This window comes from Schistocerca piceifrons, chromosome 1 (assembly GCF_021461385.2).
Source record: "Schistocerca piceifrons isolate TAMUIC-IGC-003096 chromosome 1, iqSchPice1.1, whole genome shotgun sequence".
NCBI classification, from domain to species: Eukaryota; Metazoa; Arthropoda; class Insecta; order Orthoptera; family Acrididae; genus Schistocerca; species Schistocerca piceifrons.
The window spans coordinates 487630081-487648847 of NC_060138.1; the positions used below are offsets into that span (position 1 = coordinate 487630081).

The 18767-nt window shown below is 40.4% G+C and overlaps 1 protein-coding gene across 2 annotated transcripts in view; it reads left to right on the plus strand.

Annotated features, from left to right (window-relative positions):
* Positions 1–7888, plus strand: part of LOC124795298 — a 604282-nt gene extending 596394 nt beyond the window's left edge. The window contains exon 6 of one of the 2 annotated variants that reach the window (XM_047259261.1): positions 4456–7888. In XM_047259261.1, coding sequence (XP_047115217.1) covers positions 4456–4643 — 188 coding nt within the window. In that variant the 3' untranslated portion in view covers positions 4644–7888. The remainder of the gene's footprint in view (positions 1–4455) is intronic. The other variant, XM_047259271.1, reaches the window with a different exon arrangement.
* The last annotated feature ends 10879 nt before the right edge of the window (positions 7889–18767 follow it).

Genomic DNA, 18767 nt, shown 5'->3' on the forward strand with positions numbered 1-18767 from the left:
CAGACGAAGCAAACTGCAACAAAATTTTTCTTGTAAAATGGGCCTGGTTTCTGTGTAATCTTTGCCAAGTTTCACTGTGAGCTTGAAAGAGAAATCTCGCCTACTTATTATGATCTTTGTTGCATTCCTGTAGATTATTAAAGATTTGATGCCTGATAAATCTAGAATGTTACAAAAATATGAACAGTTCACATCTTCCCCCAGCTTTCACTGAATACTTGTGAGCCATATGGTCAACATCATTTACTATGTTCAAATGGCTCTGACCACTATGGGACTTAACATCTGTGGTCATCAGTCCCCTAGAACTTAGAACTACTTAAACCTAACTAACCTAAGGACATCACACAACACCCAGTCATCACGAGGCAGAGAAAATCCCTGACCCCGCCGGGAATCGAACCCGGGAACCCGGGAGTGGGAAGCGATTTACTATGTACGTAGTTTCATTGTAACAGGTCACTGCCAGGTTTTGAATAAATGTCACTTTCAGTTTGTATACCTGGATACAAGGAGCTGAGAATATTATAATCAAACCTGTTTTTTTTTTCGCCGGCCGAAGTGGCCGTGCGGTTAAAGGCGCTGCAGTCTGGAACCGCCAGACCGCTACGGTCGCAGGTTCGAATCCTGCCTCGGGAATGGATGTTTGTGATGTCCTTAGGTTAGTTAGGTTTAACTAGTTCTAAGTTCTAGGGGACTAATGACCTCAGCAGTTGAGTCCCATAGTGCTCAGAGCCATTTGAACCATTTGAAACCTGGTTTTCCTTGATACAACTGAAGTGATATTGTTGTTTTTGACAGCTGCACTTTTGCGCACGTTCTGGCAACCTTTCTTCATACACTCAGGCACTTCCCTTCCAGTTTTGTTGATTGCAACAAGCAGGCATTTCGGAGTTGTTTTTAGATATCGTGCTAGGGAAACCGAGTTGATGACACAGCCATAAGTAAAATATCTTCCTTTATTTGGGTACGGGCGTACAAGTTTCTCCACTACAAAGACACTGAGAAGTTCACTATCGGGACAAGTTTCATCCATACCAAGACATGGGATCTTTCTGTACAGTCATCCAGTGATTCTGCTCATACTTGTGAGGTTTTTAAGTCGCGAATGACTTAACTGATACCATCATTTCGACGAGATCGACTGCTCATCATCACGATTGTGTGGACGTGGAATGTAGACGTTTTGACAGTTTGCCATGACCCTTTCGCATATGCCTCACACAAGAGACAGCTTATCCTTTTTTAGTCACTTCCGCTGTATAAACCATAAATCAAACCTGAGATACGTTATGACTTCCCTGAACCGATTATGTGACATCACAGAGTTGCCAAAATTGTGTTCTCCAATTTTATGACCAAAGAAGTTCCTCTTCTATTCCTTCTGATTCAACGGCATCCCTATCACACAGAATAGCAAGAAGTGCATCAAGCTGTTCTAACAGCAATGTGACTATTGTTCACCTCCCAAGGCCGTATGCGAGTTTGTTTCAGAGCATCTGTGAATTTATTTCAGAACAGGTTCAACAATAAACCAACATCCGATCTCAGAAACTTTATACTTCTTCCCTTTTATATTACCGTGCACACATTGGAACTTCTCAGAATCTTAATCGCTGTCCTCTGACTCGTTCGTGCTCCCTAGTGTGCTTGGGTTTGTATCACAATCAAAATCAGTCCAGTTACCGTCAATATATTCTCCTCCGGGATCAATTTCATCAGTATTATTTCTCAAAGCAAACATCTGCTCATTCGTGCGACTGCTGTACTTCACAATGACTGTTCGTTCATTTGTAGAAAGTTTTATACTGCACTTACTTCCATATCTTCACGGCAGCATCAGACGCAATAAAGGATACCAATGTGTAGCAATCGGCAACGCTTACGTTATTACATGGGGCAAAAATAGTCCGTCGGTATTTCTAATGCTGAGCGAAACTTTGACTGGAAGCTCAGATAACAAAGAACTGTTACCTTGCACTAATATTTAAAACAAAAATTAGAGATGAATGCCGTACATCACAATAATAATGTCACGTAGAAGAAGGTGTAATTAGATGAATGACGAACACTAACTTCACTTAACGAAGGTTTGTTCAGCACTTGCACATACAAGAGCGCGGAGCGAATTGCCTCCGGCCAGAACGCATACGGTATATACAGGGTGGTCCATTGATAGTGACCGGGCCAAATATCTAACGAAATAAGCATCAAACGAAAAAACTACAAAAAACGAAACTCGTCTAGCTTGGAGGGGGAAACCAGATGGCGCTATGGTTGGCCTGCTAGATGGCTCTGCCATAGGTCAAACGGATATCAACTACGTTTTTTAAATAGGAACCCCCATTTTTTTATTACATATTCCTTTAGTACGTAAAGAAATATGAATGTTTTAGTTGGACCACTTTTTTCGCTTTGTGATAGATGGCGCTGTAATAGCCACAAACGTATAAGTACGTGGCATCACGTAACATTCCGCCAGTGCGGACGGTATTTGCTTCGTGATACATTACCCGTGTTAAAATGGACCGTTTACCAATCTCGGAAAAGGTCGATATCGTGTTGATGTATGGCTATTGTGATCAAAATGCCCAACGGGCGTGTGCTATGTATGCTGCTCGGTATCCTGGACGACATATTCGAAGTGCCCAGACCGTTCGCCGGATAGTTACGCTATTTAAGGAAACAGGAACTGTTCAGCCACATGTGAAACGTCAACCACGACCTGCAACAAGTGATGATGCCCAAGAAGGTGTTTTAGCTGCTGTCGCGGCTAATCCGCACATCAGTAGCAGACAAATTGCGTTAGAACCGGGAATCTCAAAACCGTCGGTGTTGAGAATGCTACATCAACATCGATTACACCCGTACCATATTTCTATGCACCAGCAGTTGCATGGCGACGACTTTGAACGTCGTGTACAGTTCTGCCACTGGGCACAAGAGAAATTACGGGACGATGACAGATTTTTTGCACGCGTTCTATTTAGCGACGAAGCGTCATTCACCAACAGCGGTAACGTAAACTGGCATAATATGCACTATCGGGCAACGGAAAATCCACGATGGCTGCGACAAGTGGAACATCATCGACCTTGGCGGGTTAATGCATGGTGTGGCATTATGGGAGGAAGGATAATTGGGCCCTATTTTATCCATGGGAATCTAAATGGTGCAATGTATGCTGATTTCCTGCGTAATGTTCTACCGATGTTACTACAAGATGTTTCACTGCATGACAGAATGGCGATGTACTTTCAACATGATGGATGTGCGGCACATAGCTCGCGTGCGGTTGAAGCGGTATTGATTAGCATATTTCACGACAGGTGGATTGGGCATCGAAGCACCATACCATGGCCCGCACGTTCACCGGATCTGACATCCCCGTATTTCTTTCTGTGGGGAAAGTTGAAGGATATTTCCTATCGTGATCCACCGACAACGCCTGACAACAAGCGTCAACGCTCTGTCAATGCATGTGCGAACATTACGGAAGGCGAACTACTCGCTGTTGAGAGGAAAGTCATTACACGTATTGCCAAATGCATTGAGGTTGACGGACATCATTTTGAGCATTTATTGCATTAATGTGTTATTTACAGGTAATCACGCTGTAACAGCATGCGTTCGCAGAAATTTTAAGTGCACAAAGGTACATGTATCACATTGGAAGAACCGAAATAAAGTGTTCAAACGTACCTACGTTCTGTATTTTCATTTAAAAAACCTACCTGTTACTAACCGTTCTTCAAAAATTGTGAGTCATGTGTTTGTGACTAATAAATGGGGGTTCCTATTTGAAAAAACGCAGTTGATATCCGTTTGACCTTTGGCAGAGCCATCTAGCGGGCCAACCATAGCGTCATCTGGTTTCCCCCTTCAAGGTAGACAAGTTTCGTTCTTTGTACTTTTTTCTTTTGACGCTTATTTTGTGAGATATTTGGCCCTTTCACGATCAATGGACCGCCGTGTATACAGTTACAGAACATTCCAGTACATTGATTCTCGACATTTGTGGAAAGTTCTACAATGTGTTCGAACCGAATATAGAAATTAAAATTTTTGAGGTCAGGTGAGTTTTGAACTTCGACCGTGCAGACAACAGTCTAATATCATAACCACTGCACGTCTGCACCTCGCGCACTATAGCACTCACCTTCTTCCTTTACAATAGTTTAGGGTTAGCGCCGCGCGGAGTGTCCGCTTGGTTCGAGGCGCCATGTCACGGATTGCGCGGACCCTCCCGCCAGAAGCTCGAGTCCTCCCTCGGGCTTTGGTGTGTGTGTGTTGTTCTTAGCATTTTAGTTTAAGCAGTGTGTAAGTCTACGGACCGATGGCCTCAGCATCTTGGTCCCTCGGAATTCACGCACATTTGAACATTTCTAGAATTAGCGTCGCGTATGAATTGAGAAACAAACAACCGAGTCCAGCCTACCCGTTTGCTTGTTGCAGGAGAGCCGCTGTCCCCGCACGAGACGTACCTGGGCGGCAGCTACGAGGACGGTGACCTGCGGCAGAGAGCGGGGGCGTGGGCGACCCTGAGGGCTCGCTCCCGGCGGAGGCGTGGCCACCCCCGGGGCCGGCGGAGGCGGCGACCCTGGCTCCACGATGCGCCACCGGCCGCCCACTGGCGCGACTGAGCCGACAGGCGGGGGCGGCTCCCACTCGCGGAGCCAAAGACGGACAGAGTGGAAATGTGCATCCCTGTGTTAACACACCGTGCTGAGTACATCGCGAACAAGGCGGTACTGTGTGATTGACGTTAATACGTGAAGGTAACCAGTAAGAACCCAGACGTTATAAAAAACTACCAACATCGCCATTTTGATGGTAAGTCCTGGAGACTACAACAAAATGATTAGTCCACAACACATTTCACAAGCAATCACTACAGACATTAACGCAATAGAGATGTAAATTCATCTCTTGATGTCGGAAGAATCCAACGGTGAACCGGCTCCACTTGGACAAGGTGCAGAACGTAAAACTGCGATTACTGCGTCGTACTCACCGCTTACTGGCGAGTGTGGAGCTTGCTTTGACGTACTCCTCTAAGCAACTACATCTGCAAAACCATACAATGAATAGCATTTCCAAGTGATACAACTTTTTTCTTCGCTTGTGAATACGTTAACGTAAGGTGTGTTTGGACCTAGTTCAGAGAAAGTTTTATTTTTCGCTCTTTCTGTTTCTTTAAACACATAAATCTTGTTTAGGGATTTATGGTTTATAACTTACTCGTGTAGCACCAGTTGAAGTATAGCGTTCTTTTTCTGGTATTAAAGATTACGAAAAGTGTACTTTCTATACAACTTTAATTCGTTCGTTACATAGGTTTAATATGTTCCAGGATTCGGTCTCGCCTGTAAAGGAGTCACACATTGTTATGTCTCCTACTCGCAGTAACTCCCGCCTCCCCCCTCCCCTATCGTGCCACAAATTCCTACAATTTTAGTAACGCCAGTAATAAAACAGTCAAAATTTTGTAATATGCTGGTTGTTTATAAAATAATTTTACAAACTTTTGGGCACATTCCTTGCATTATGACAAGAAAACAATATCAGAGCTATGAGCGCTTGTTCACCTTTGCAACAGTGAGACTCATGTCTTCTGCTGAAGTGCTCATAGCTCCTGAGGTATGCAGTTTGGAGCCCTTGTTGACTGGACACTATCTTCTTCTTTTTAGCACATGCTACCTCCTCCCAAAACAATGAACTGCACTAGAAGAAAGGTGTTTCACAACATCGAAGATAAACAAGCGCTCAATTTTTTTTTAATGAACACACCGTCGTCATAAATTATGACCAATTTTGAGATTGATGCCGTGCAATATATGTTAATGACATAAAGTCAGTCACCTGAAAATGGCATAAAAGGCTGAAACCAGAGTCGTAATGAAATAAACAACAATACAATCAAACTGCGGTGTGTTAATTTAAAAATTATTGTGTGGCTGTGGCAACATCAAAGTCTATTTAAGTGCTCAGTAATTCTTAAGGTGTGCATTTGAAAACTCATGTTTACTAGACACTATTTTTCTGGTTTTGGAGTAAGAAACCAGCTCCGAAGATTGTAAAAGAGTTTTGGAAACACCCTGTTTATAACAAGTCAGGTATTTAAAATTGTTTTTGGAAATATATGGAAAACAACAAATCGTATTAGAAAAGAGGTTGCGATAAAAGCCGTTCGTTTTGAAGGACATCCAATGACACTAAACTCGAACTTCCTGACCCACCCGCAAGTGCTAGGGAGCAACTTAAAATCTTAAACAGGAACCCACTATTTTATTGCGGATTCGTATTTTCCAGTGAAAGAAACCTGATCTTCTTCTTTAACATTTTATCGTTGCGTTAAAATGGGATGAAAACTGTTGAAGAATGATAATATCTCCAGAAATATATATCATATTAGAATCGCAGGAACTTAGAGAGACTGTTCTTCTAAAATATTTAATGAGAAACATGTTTTTGTAGCAAATAACTTGATTCTCCATATCATAATACATTACTTTCTCCGCATTATTGGTGTACTTTGTTTTACAGATGATACTCGACTTACATTAATCGCTAGGAATCCTCCACTGATAGACCGCTTCAACTGACCACGATTCATCAGAGAAAAGTATCTGGGAAATAAAATCATCAGAGGCTGCTAGAATTTGTTTCATCCAATTGCAAAAATTCAAATGGTTTTTACAGTCATATCCATGTACGAGCAGTTATCGGAGTAACGATAAGTGATTTGAATGGAATTTGAGTACGCGAAATTCCTGAACCTCATCTGATATGCCGAGAGCTAAAAGCTAATGTAGTTATTGCAGTAAAGCTGGATTATTGTTAATGATTTTAGAATAACTGCCTTTCTATGCTCATGAGATCCTAATCTCAGGACACCGAGAGAGTGGTTAGCACACTGGACTCGAATTCGGGAGGACGATGGTTCAATCCTGCATCCGGCCATCCTGGGTGAGGTTTTCCGTAATTTTCCTGAATCGCAAATGCCGGGATGGTTCCTTTCAAAGGGGACAGCCGAATTCCTTCCCCATCTTTTCCGAATCCGATGAGACCGATGACCTCGTAGTTTTGTCTCCTCCCCCAAACCAGCCCAACCATCCTAATCTGAAGTGTATTTCTTGAGATGATAGCATTTTTTGACGGTCTTAGCATATTTTCATTTTTGTAGATTAGAGCGCTCTGTATCTTGCAGCGATAAAAATGTTAAGCCGAAAAGTTACGAATTTTTCCCGGGAAATCCAAATCCGAAGTAAAAAACCTGCGACTGTCATTTCATATTTCGAAATGGACACTCCTCCCGCCAATTATGGGTGGGGCAGGGAGACAAGCTTTTTGTCATTGGATGTCTCCCTTGGAGACGAACAACTTTTATTCCAACCGATTTTCAATTTGATTCGTTGTTTTCCAGATATTTCCAAAAAGCAAATGCCTCACCCTGTATACAGGGTGACCAGAACAATCTGAAAAGCTTGTAAGGGTGTAGAAGTGTAGATTGTGCTGAGGAATAACTGATAAAAAACAATCGAGACGCTGCCCCATTTCTGAGTTATTTGGTATTTAGTTTAGCCAATCAGGCCGTTGCGCCCGCAAATTCAACAGCCCGCGTGAGACGATGTCACCAGAAGTGTTCTTCGTTTGATTTCCTAAAACCGAAAAAGAGAACGATACAGAAATTGGACATGGGACGGTAGTGAGGATCGAACACGTAACAAAGGCTGAGCTGTCTGGTCCGCTATCACCTACTCTGTGGAAACAAAAAAATGGTTCAAATGGCTCAGAGCACTATGGGACTTAACATCTGAGGGTATCAGTCCCCTAGAACTTAGAACTACCTAAACCTAACTAACCTAAGGACCTCACACATCCATGCCCGAGGCAGGATTCGAACCTACGACCGTAGCAGTCGTGCGGTTCCGGACTGAAGCGCCTAGAACCGCTCGACCACCGCGGCCGGCTCTGTGGGGAAGACTGACACTAATTGTATCCCGCGGGCCACTTGGGTTTGCACTGCGCAGCGGCCTGATCGGCTAACTCCTATGCTAATTAACTTGGAAACGGCGCGACGTACCGAAATTTTTCTTAACAACAGCCTGAGAACCTCTTCAGATTGTTTTTGACCGTCCTGTACATTCACATCAGCAACATCAGTACCCAGTACATCACTTTAGCATCATATCCAAAAAAATTCAAGTTCCGAGCAACGCAACACTTCAAAAGCATTCATCCGAAATTTTGAGAAGAACGGGTGTCACGTAAGTAATTTAACAACTGTAATAGTAACGAACTCTCGCCGCTTTGACACTCTCATGGTTTACTCAATGTAAAATTTGTTTTCAGTATTTTACTTAGCACTACAGCTGAACTATGATTATATGAGTGTATAAATGAAGGGAATTCAGTTTATTTCAATAATTTTTTCCCAGGTTTGGAAAGTCAGTCTTTGAGTTATATTTCTTTCTTAGTGGAGAGTGTTTCCCTTGCTATCTTACCTCATTCAACATTCTGTCGTTTGTACGTTTTACTAGTGGACTTGGCAAAGATGTCGGGTTTTTTGGTGCTAGTAGGTACGGTCACCCTAGGTATAAGCGCCCTTACCTGACTAGAATTTTACGGACAAGGTCGTAAGAAAATACGCTTGGGCAGACCCTCGCATAAACAACTGAAAAGATACCTACTTTATATGTAATAAGGGACATTAAAATAGTGTTGCACACTATTATGGCAGGCGAAGTGTTTTTTATTGAATGGATCTCCATGTCTTCGTAGACAAAGGCGTGAATGTTCTACCAAACGTCCAGTTATAGGACAACAGATACCCACTCCTTGGTCACGGAGCCATTCGAGAACGTCCCAACCGTTGGAAAATCCCTTTCCTCCTAGATGTTGTTTCAAATTGCCGATAAGATGGAGATCGCCTGCTGCAAGATGTGGACAGTACGTCGGATCAGCAGCACGCACGTATGTTGTTCCGGCTGATGTCGAAACAGCATTTGCTTCATGTACCACTAGAAGTTCGAGGTGAATCTATGTGTAGATTAAACGTTTTGCCCACAAGACTCGTCCTGTCTCGCGTACTTTAATCTGGCGTGCCAGTTCTCCTCCACTCTGTGACGCACCTGTTAGCCGTACCATAGCATAATTGTGTCTGCAGGAAAGCTTGTACGTGTACTCTTTTTCTGACAATGAGCCACACTTATTGCGCAGTGATCTCTGTGTGGGACGACACGAGTACACTATTCTTTGAAGTCCTAACGTAGCTTGTTATTTATAAAATTCCTTGCCATTTTGGAAACTCTTAGTTTTCATGCGAACTTTAGTCTCCAAGAATCAGCTGTGAAATTTGAAAACAGGTATGTGCAAACATATAAACATTTTGCTGAAATTTGTTTCGGGAGAGGGATTATGACGGCAATGGAACCCCCCCCCCCTAAATTCCCAAACTGGATCCGCATCTACCTTCGTTATTCTGTGTAAAACAAACCAGCAAACCAGACAAATGACCTCATCAAGTTATCAAAATGTGCAAAATCGTTTCTCATAGCAATCAACTTATTCTCATTTGATTATCATTACAAGCTGGATTTTTCATCTGCAGACTGCAAATGTCAGTGGGCTTGTGTAATGAGTAGTATAATACTGCGAAAAAATAAGACAACCAGTGTACAGTTATTGGCGTAAGCTTTGAACAGACATGTTTGAAACTCTTGGTACATGTTGTTTATCGCAGAGTGCCAATCTCTTAAACTTCCGGTAGTTCAAATATAAGAAAAGAAACATAACCATTTGAATCTCTTTAACATTTCGCGTGATGTCCACGATGAACCGATCATGAATATTTCTGTTTCCAGTTTAGTGAAGATGAACTGGCATAAAATGCTTGTGCTTTGACACACCCATCTCATTAATGAGATATAAATAGAAAAGCAGAACCTTTCAGGTAGTACATTAAATAGATATTTTATTTTCAAATTTATGAATCCCAAGTCTATCCCATAAGTAATATTACTGCAGAGATGCACAGTCTCAGGTAAGAATGTGGGACGTCATGTTTTAAATCCTTGTTAAGCTATAATTTAATAATCGCAAGTGTCAAAAGCAGTTTAATTTAAAAATAAGTTTATTTTGTAACTGAGTACTGTACTCTGTCCCTACCTTGAAATGTTGATTAAATCAAACATTAAATGGAATAACGACGGATAGACAGAGTATAAATAGCAAACAATGGAAAAGACTCGCGTCAAGTGTGTACACAAAACTGCGACGAATATTTTTAATCGTGTTATTTTTTCATAATGCAAAACGAAGTTAATCTCAATTTCCTTATGTTTGATGTGCCATTTGCTACAGGACTAATAAACAGAATACCGTATGCTTAAAAAAATAAACAGTTTCGCGCTATTATCTTAATTAAAATCGGTTATTTGCCATCTGTTTTTTCAAAAAAAGCAGTTATCCCTCACATATCCGAACTGCATCTCTTGAAACCTTGACAAGCACTCTTAGCACTATTATGCTTATTAATTAACACATACCTAAAGAATTCCGTCATTTCCATGGTATCAGTTATAAACCATTTTCCGTTGTATTTCTTCTGAAAGTACAGGTATCTAATAGTTTGGTGACCAAAAAAACGAATGAAAGAAAAAGGATGAGCAATCTGAATATCGCTTCAATATCTGCGTTTATGGTTGAATGAAGTATCCTCAGGAATAATGTATTCTTCAAACACATGATTTACATGAAAAGCATTAAGGAAGTCAATAACAGCAAGCAAATGTAATTCACTCTGGAATTTTTTGTTATGAAACAATAAATGTGCTAAAAGATTACGTAGGTAATGTTGGATTTCCGTGGTACAGTATTATTTCACATTCATTACTTGAGTCGATACGTACGTATGGACACAGTTTTCTCTATTGTGTTAAGTATATGTTGACCAGCGTGTGCAGTACAGCTACTCTAAATACAACGAACACATAAAATCTGTTGGCAGACTTAAACTAACCTCATTTCCACATTATAAAGTGACTGCTCACAATAAAGATAGTAATGATGGTTTAGACAGTTCTATGTAATTGTCATTTCAATTACTGTGTAAAAGTAAACTGAACTTGGTTCTGTCGAAACTGAACACTTAGGTGAGCGTGTTACTGGACTGTCCATAATCGGAACGACTGTCAGTTCATTTGCAGTGTGCAGCATGAACTGAAGATGGTTTTCTTTAACACAGGATTCAGTACTGGTTTCCTATGATATTGTTAAACATGTTCGTTTCTGTTTAAAGGATACGTGACAACTGGTCTCGCTTATGGAATATGTGTCGACTGCTTTTAATATATAAACGAAAACTTATGACACCTGAGTGGACATTTGTATAAAACGAACTGTATTTATCAGAAACAGAACTTCTTTAACCTCCCACATGGATTTCTACAGTTGTGTAAAACTGCTACAACAATGAGTGAAATGGTGAAAATTGAATATGGCAAACCACGTGTCATACTGAATTCTACAATATCTACGACATGAAATGGCTGTTATGTAAAGAGAATAACCTGTATGAATTAATGTATAGTTATAGTTTAATACAGAGTTTTAGATAGACTGATCAGTACTGCAGAAAGAATTGATATTTGTATGAACAGTAATCCTTTATGTAAAACGTATATTCTATTTGAAAATAAAAATACAAAGCTCAAAAGTAAAGCACTTTATTTCCTGCATTGTGTGATTCTAGTTTTCTTCTATGTGTGGCTCTTATGACTTACGTTTTAGTTACGTCAGATTATGGTTTCGATTTGTGATGCTGCACGAAACTGACTCTGTGCATTGTTTTGTGGTGTGGCACAGTTATATATGTAAGGCTTTATGAAGAAATAAAATAAAAATAAAAAGGGGAATAGTTAAGCTATTTAAAGAACACCTAGCAAGGAACACTAAGTTCAGATTGCTGTGTAATCTGAACAACATATAATGCAGGTGCTTAATCGATTTTCATCCAGTGTAGAAACTAAGGAATTGTTAAAGAAAAAATCTGAAACTTTTTCAAAAGGAAATTGTGCCATTCTGAGAATTACATCGATGAAAAAACTTAATAATTAGCTCCATTTTTGCTTGAATTATGAAAAAGAAAGTCGTATATATAGGGTGATGAAAAACAGTCTGATAAGGTTGTAAGGGTGTTGTAAGGAAGGTTGGCCTGAGAAATAATCATTAAGGAAAAATTCGATACCTTGCACCATTTCCGAATTATTTGGCGTTGAAGTTGGCTAACCTGGTCGTTGCACTGCAAACTCAAGCAGCACTTACACCTGCTAAAATGTGGTAATGCGCTGGCATCTGTCAGTCTGTGAATTACCATTTGTAGAAATGTTCATTACCAGTTAAAATCTGCCTTCTTCGGAAGTGATGCATTCAAGCTACGTGAGCAAAAGCTACTTTTGTTGTGTTTGAAGGAACCAATCAGAAGGACAAGTTGGACGACACTGTCTCTGGGAGGCTGCTTGAATTTGTGCACACAAGGATCCTATTGCCTAACTTCAAGGCTAAATAACTCGGAAATGGCACAATGCATCGATTTTTTTAACAATTACTTCTCAGCACAATCACTCCTGAAACATCGTTACAAATTTTACAAAGTGCTGCTGACCACGCTTTATGTGAAGAGTGATTCAGCTGGCCATGCCAGTCGGTTTATGCAGCCTGCAAATCTTTTAAATACCACAAACAATAATATCATCTCTCTCTCGCTATATAGAAACTATTAGTCCAACAAGAAAAAAATGTTCAGGACTTATTTGTGGGAAATATAATATAGTTAAACTTCGTACTGGATTTCATTTTCCCTAGAGGCTGTAGTTTTTGAATTCTTCAAGTGATTTCAAACGTGTTTTTCTTTAATAATTTGAAAACAAAAGGCCTCTAGCAGAAACGTATCCTATTACACAATTTAACTACACTAAAACTGCTATACAAAAGCCCTGTTCATTTTTTCTATATGACTGATAGTTGGTGCATAGCTATCGAGAGAATATGGAAACTCCGCATGTGGTTTCTGGAGGCTAGGCAGACTGCATAACGCCCGTCGGTAGGAGCAGATGAATCAGACTGCATATTCCTTACAATATACAGCAACTGCTAATTAGTAAAAAGAGAGTATTTATTGTACCCTCGCAAGAGAGTTTGGACGATAATCACATTTTTGCGATTCTAGGAGCCAGTCGATGTACAGAAATTAGGTGTAAATAAAAATATACCGAAAGATGCAATATTTCATAGCGTACAATCCTGTAACACTCTGACACGGTGACTACTATAAATAGTCAGTTTCAACTTAGAAAAATATTAATAAAACGAAGTCTGCTTCAATCATTCTGGATGCTGCGACTGTAGTTGAAACAGTGGATGATTTGCTTGGAAACCTACATATGCTATCTTTTCAATGCTGGTACGTAATGAATTGTACTCGATCCTTCCAAGCTTGCAGGACACGTAAGTAAGTAATATCACTATCTTTTAATTATGTGCTTACATTTCTACGAATAATAATCCCACTATTTTGACCACAGACGAGCTCCACACGTTACAAAATATGAAGTGCCTTTATATAACTACTATCTGATTATGGGCCTACAGTGACAGTTTAATATGTAACAAAATATGAAGTGCCTTTAAAAACCCACCATCTGAAGGTGAGACTGCCGCGGATGAAACGTTTGCCAATGGGCATATAAGTTTCACAAATGTCATAAAGCGATCGCCTGCAGTTTTCATAGAAATTACCTGCTACGAAAGTGAACCTTTGTCTAAGATCAGAGCACAGTCATTCAGATCTACTACAGGGTGTTTTATAATGATCATACCGGTTTTAAGGCGTTGTAGCGTTTATTACGTTCAACTTACAATTGTAAATAATACACCAAATCAAAGAGCAACTCAAACAGTTTTGTTTGTATGTCTGTGCGCAATGGGAAGAATGTGGAATGACAAAGAGTGACTGAAAAATCTGTTGAACGAGTGCAACTCTTTCACATTTAGCCCCAAGAAATATCCCCGCGGAAAGTTTATGAGCCTTTCTCTTTCGGTGAATCAACTGTAACTGATCTTTCTTATCTTGATGTGCTACAGCTATCGCCCATGCCTCAATGGGAAGAAGCTGAACAACACATCATTATTTGGGAGCAAGATGGTGCTCCGCTTCACAGGCATAACTCAGTACGCGATTGGTTAAACGACGTTGTATCCGACCGGTGGATTGGGCGCAAGGGGCCGGTTAACACAGCATTTTATGCATGACCTCCACGTTCACACACGATCTGACGCGATCATGTGTATGTGCCTCCGATACCAGCTGATATATCCGGCTTTAGAAACAATGTTATTGCAACAGTTACTCCTGACAAATTGATCAAGGTTTCGGAACATCTCGCCTTTCGACTAGACGTGTGATCAGTGTTCACACTGAATAATTGTAAGAAAAACTGTGTTTCTCTTTCATTTTGAAGGTTTCGGAACATCTCGCCTATCGACTAGACGTGTGATCAGTGTTCACACTGAATAATTGTAAGAAAAACTGTGCTTCTCTTTCATTTTGTGTATTATTTATAACTGTAAGGTGAATGTAATATGTGCCACAAAACCTTAAAAAACATATATTCTTTTTGAAACACCCTGTAGTTAGTGTTATGTTAATCTACAGGTTGCCTACAGCCCTATCCTTCTGTAACAGCTAGTTTGCTTCCTGCTGTGGTGATGATATCTCTCTCTCTCTCTCTCTCTCTCTCTCTCTCTCTCTCTCTATCTCTAGCGCTAAGCGTAGACTATGGAGTGGAAAGAAACACGAGAACCATTTTGGGATCAGGCTGTGAAGCGAAGCACAGATAATAAGAAAGGGATGCCTTTTGTACACAACAAAAGTTCAGAAGGTGCAACTGTTTTTCACCACACACCGCAAGGTGGCTTGTGGATGTAGATTACAGCGGGAATTACCCTCTGATATGCTCTCCACAGTGGTTTGCAGAGTGTGATTGTGCATGTGGATGTGGTTATAAAGCGAAAGAGGTATACACATTTTCATTTATTCCAGTGAACTTCGTTTCGATGTGTAGCTCCTACACACACTTCGTTTACATTGGATGCGGGTGAGGGGTAAAAGACTTAAAAAAAAACTAGTACTAGTTCCGTTACTGGGAAGGAAGCTACCGAAATATTCAAATACAACAACAAATGGAACAAGGAAAATGGACTGTCACTGAATTTCGATAAGGCTAAGTACATACCGCTCAGCACTCCACACAGAACCCCACAAGGTAAACAGATAAGTTTCTTAAACAATAAAGAACAAGAGGCAGAAAGTGTTGGATTTCTAGGACTACAGGTAGATCAGAACCTCATCAGGAAAACCCTTTGCCTGGAAATAATGGAAGGCTGTGGCTCACCTATGCAGTATGTATGATTACTGCTTCAGGTAATTTAAAAATAAAGGACCTTATTTATTCTGCATATTGCCGTTCACTAATGAATTGGGAATTATTTTCTGAGGAAATCCCAGTTACGGGATAGTAATGTTAGGGTAAAGAAAGTTGATTCTAACTAGGTATTTCGACCACTATTTTACAAATCATACACAGTGTATCCCAGTTCGGTTTTGAACTACTTGTGTGAAATTCCTAACTGCAATGCTCTCTAGTGGTGATCCGCAGCATTACTACTCTCTAAGTTACAGCAATAACAGTGTAGAAGGTGCAGTAGGCGTTTTAGTCGCGAATGTAACAGTAAATGTCTGACACTTTCCAGAAAACAGCAGCGGAGCAGTGAGGTGACATCGAGTTTTGTGTTCATTTTGTGTTTCTGGGAGATAAATCGTCTAATTAGACCCGAATAGCGAGATAGAGTTTCCTAGTCGCTCCTCCACGACAATGCCCCAGCCCACAAAGCAAAGTTTTTGGTCAGCAAACGAATCACAGTCCTGCATCACCTGCCGTATTCGCCGGACGTGCTACCATCCGACGCCTGTTTGTTCCTCAAACTGCACATGGCAGTGAAAGCAGACTTATTATAACCTAATTATAAACATCCAAGAAAAAGACTGCAATTACTGTTTAAAAACACATTTAAAACGATTTCGGCTGTCTATTGATTTAGGGGACAGAGCATTCTAAATAAATCCAGTGATTTTGTAAACACAATCCATGACATTTATTTTTCATACTCGCAGTCCAGAGCTGTATATTCATTCGTCTTCTTCATAACTGCAACGCTCCTGTATGGACAAAATATAGTGAAAAGAATAAATATAACACCATTATCAGAAACAGTCTCTACAAAGGTTCAAGGGATTAACGTTAGTACAGAGAAGAGTCAGATGTATTGGTACTCATATATTCAACACTCTACCAGAGCTCATTACATGCACATAGACAATATAATGACATTTAAGACATTTTCTGTGGAATCCCTTTCTAATACATTGAAGAATAAATTCACAAAAACTCTTAAATTTAGCCTATACGCTCAATTTATAAGTTGGATTTGGACTGCAATGCAGTTCTACAACGTCATTTGGTACATTATACTAAAATGTAATTAAATGTACGTCTTTCACTTCTCTCTTCGTCCCAGCGATCACTCTCCGTAGGATCAGTGGAATATGGCTAATGTACTGTAATATTATTACTTTTATCAGCTGGATAGTTTGCTTCTGTGATAAAGCCATAATTTTTCATAATAAAAAACAAGGTAACAGGTTCTTTCAATGTGAAGGTATTTTCTGCATGGGGCAGTGACATTGCGACGTTGAAGACGACCCAGCCGACACGGACCTATCCTAGGAACACATTCCCAGGTATTTCCAACAAAGGTGTACGACAGATATGGGAACTTCGTCTCGTAACTGCTTGAGAAAATCTTTCTTTTTTAATTCATGAAAAATGCCGTCTGACTTCATCCAAAATTTCATATAATATGAATGATTTTGCAGGTCAGCAGACAAAGCAGAAAGATGGTTGACTTAGCAAACTGGATATCTCTCTACCAAAAACCATCTGTTAACCGACGCAATGTATAAAAGTCCTTCAGTCATGAAAGAATGAAACGCATGTTCAACGGAATTACTGAGTTCATTCAGAAATTCTAGTGTAAGACAGAGCAACTAGAAAAACAATGAACAAAGAAACCAATCGCGATGGGCGCATATTTATTGTATGAATAGAACTTCCCTTTTCCAAACTCACAGTTTCCATCAAATCTAACAAGCAAAAATGTCGCATAAGAAGGCTATCGTAAAACACACATTAGTAAAAATGAATGGTAAAAATTGCACTAAATGTGAACACGCAGTCAAATAACGCGAAACAAATATCACAACAAATCCTACCAAGTCTAGAAATAAAACTGTCATGAGAGGAATTAAAGCTGATAATCAGTCCAAGAAAGCTGTCAGCTCGATAAAATCACTGGAGGGAATGTTGGGAACATGCGTCTGAGATGAATTAAAATTGCACAACACATTATGAAATAATGTTGTTGTTGAACACTGCATCACGGAAGTGAAAAAGCAGAGACATAAAAATAAGGAAACACTGAAATGAAAGTAACCAGCGTACAAAGGAAAAAGTTACACAGGAATCCCGCTAAAGCCTTGAATGACACAACACACACGTGCATACAAATGATAAGGCTCTGTCTTCTGACTTTGTGGAGCCACTTAAGTCCGACCGGCCGCCTGTCGTCCTCTTACAATGACGTCATTAGGATGCCTTAAGGAGGGGCATAGGGTCAGCATACCACTTTGCTGGCTCCTGTAAGCTTCCCAGACCTCGGAGCCGCTACTATTCGGTCAAGTAGGTCCTCAATTGGCATCACGAGGCTGACTGCACCCGTTCCAGGCCCCTCAATGAGATAAGCGCCCTGGCAATAACGGAAATCCAATCAGGCTCTTCTGCACACTACTCGGACATGCTGCGGAGAACGAAATACACGTAAACCTTAGAAACTCAGGTAACTCATAAATCGACGTACCAATCACATCAGAGATAACTTAATGTAATGAAGTATCACATTGCACTGTCATCTATTTGCAAAATTTTCAATAGAGAGGGCGTATGTACAAAGAGAACAGAATCACAGAAGAAAATTGTAAGTTTTATGCAGAAACAAGTGTCAAGAGAACTAATACAACTAGCAAATATTTCAGCAGTTCGAAAACTGATAGCAAATTTCTTAATTTCGACTACAACTGTGGTGTATCTATCGTCAGCAGGTAGATAACAAAATCTTCAAGAAAACGATAGCAATAAAAGAGCACGTCTTTATAGTGACCAAGCAGAATAGAATAGTTACACAGCGACGTGAGCACGTTGACCCAGCAAAACAGCTAACGCATTCGTCTAAAGTAACGAACGATCTTTACTTTTTCCTGTGATGTCGCGGTAAATTTCTCAGATTTCCAGCAGACCTGAGTTGATTATCTGAATAAATTATACACTTCGTGTGACAAAATACAGTCTTTCAGCAGTGCGATCTAAGGCATCTTGTCACGGTTCGCGCGGCTCCTTCCGTCGGAGGTTCGAGTACTCCCCTTCGGGCATGGGCGTGTTTGCTGTCCTTAGGGTAAGTTAGTTTATGTTATATTAAGTAGTGTGTAAGCTTAGGAACCGATGACCTCAGCAGTTTGGTTCCATAAGAGCTTACCACAAATTTCCCAAAAAGAGAAAGGTCTTTCCATGCTTGACAATGTTTGTAATCTCCCC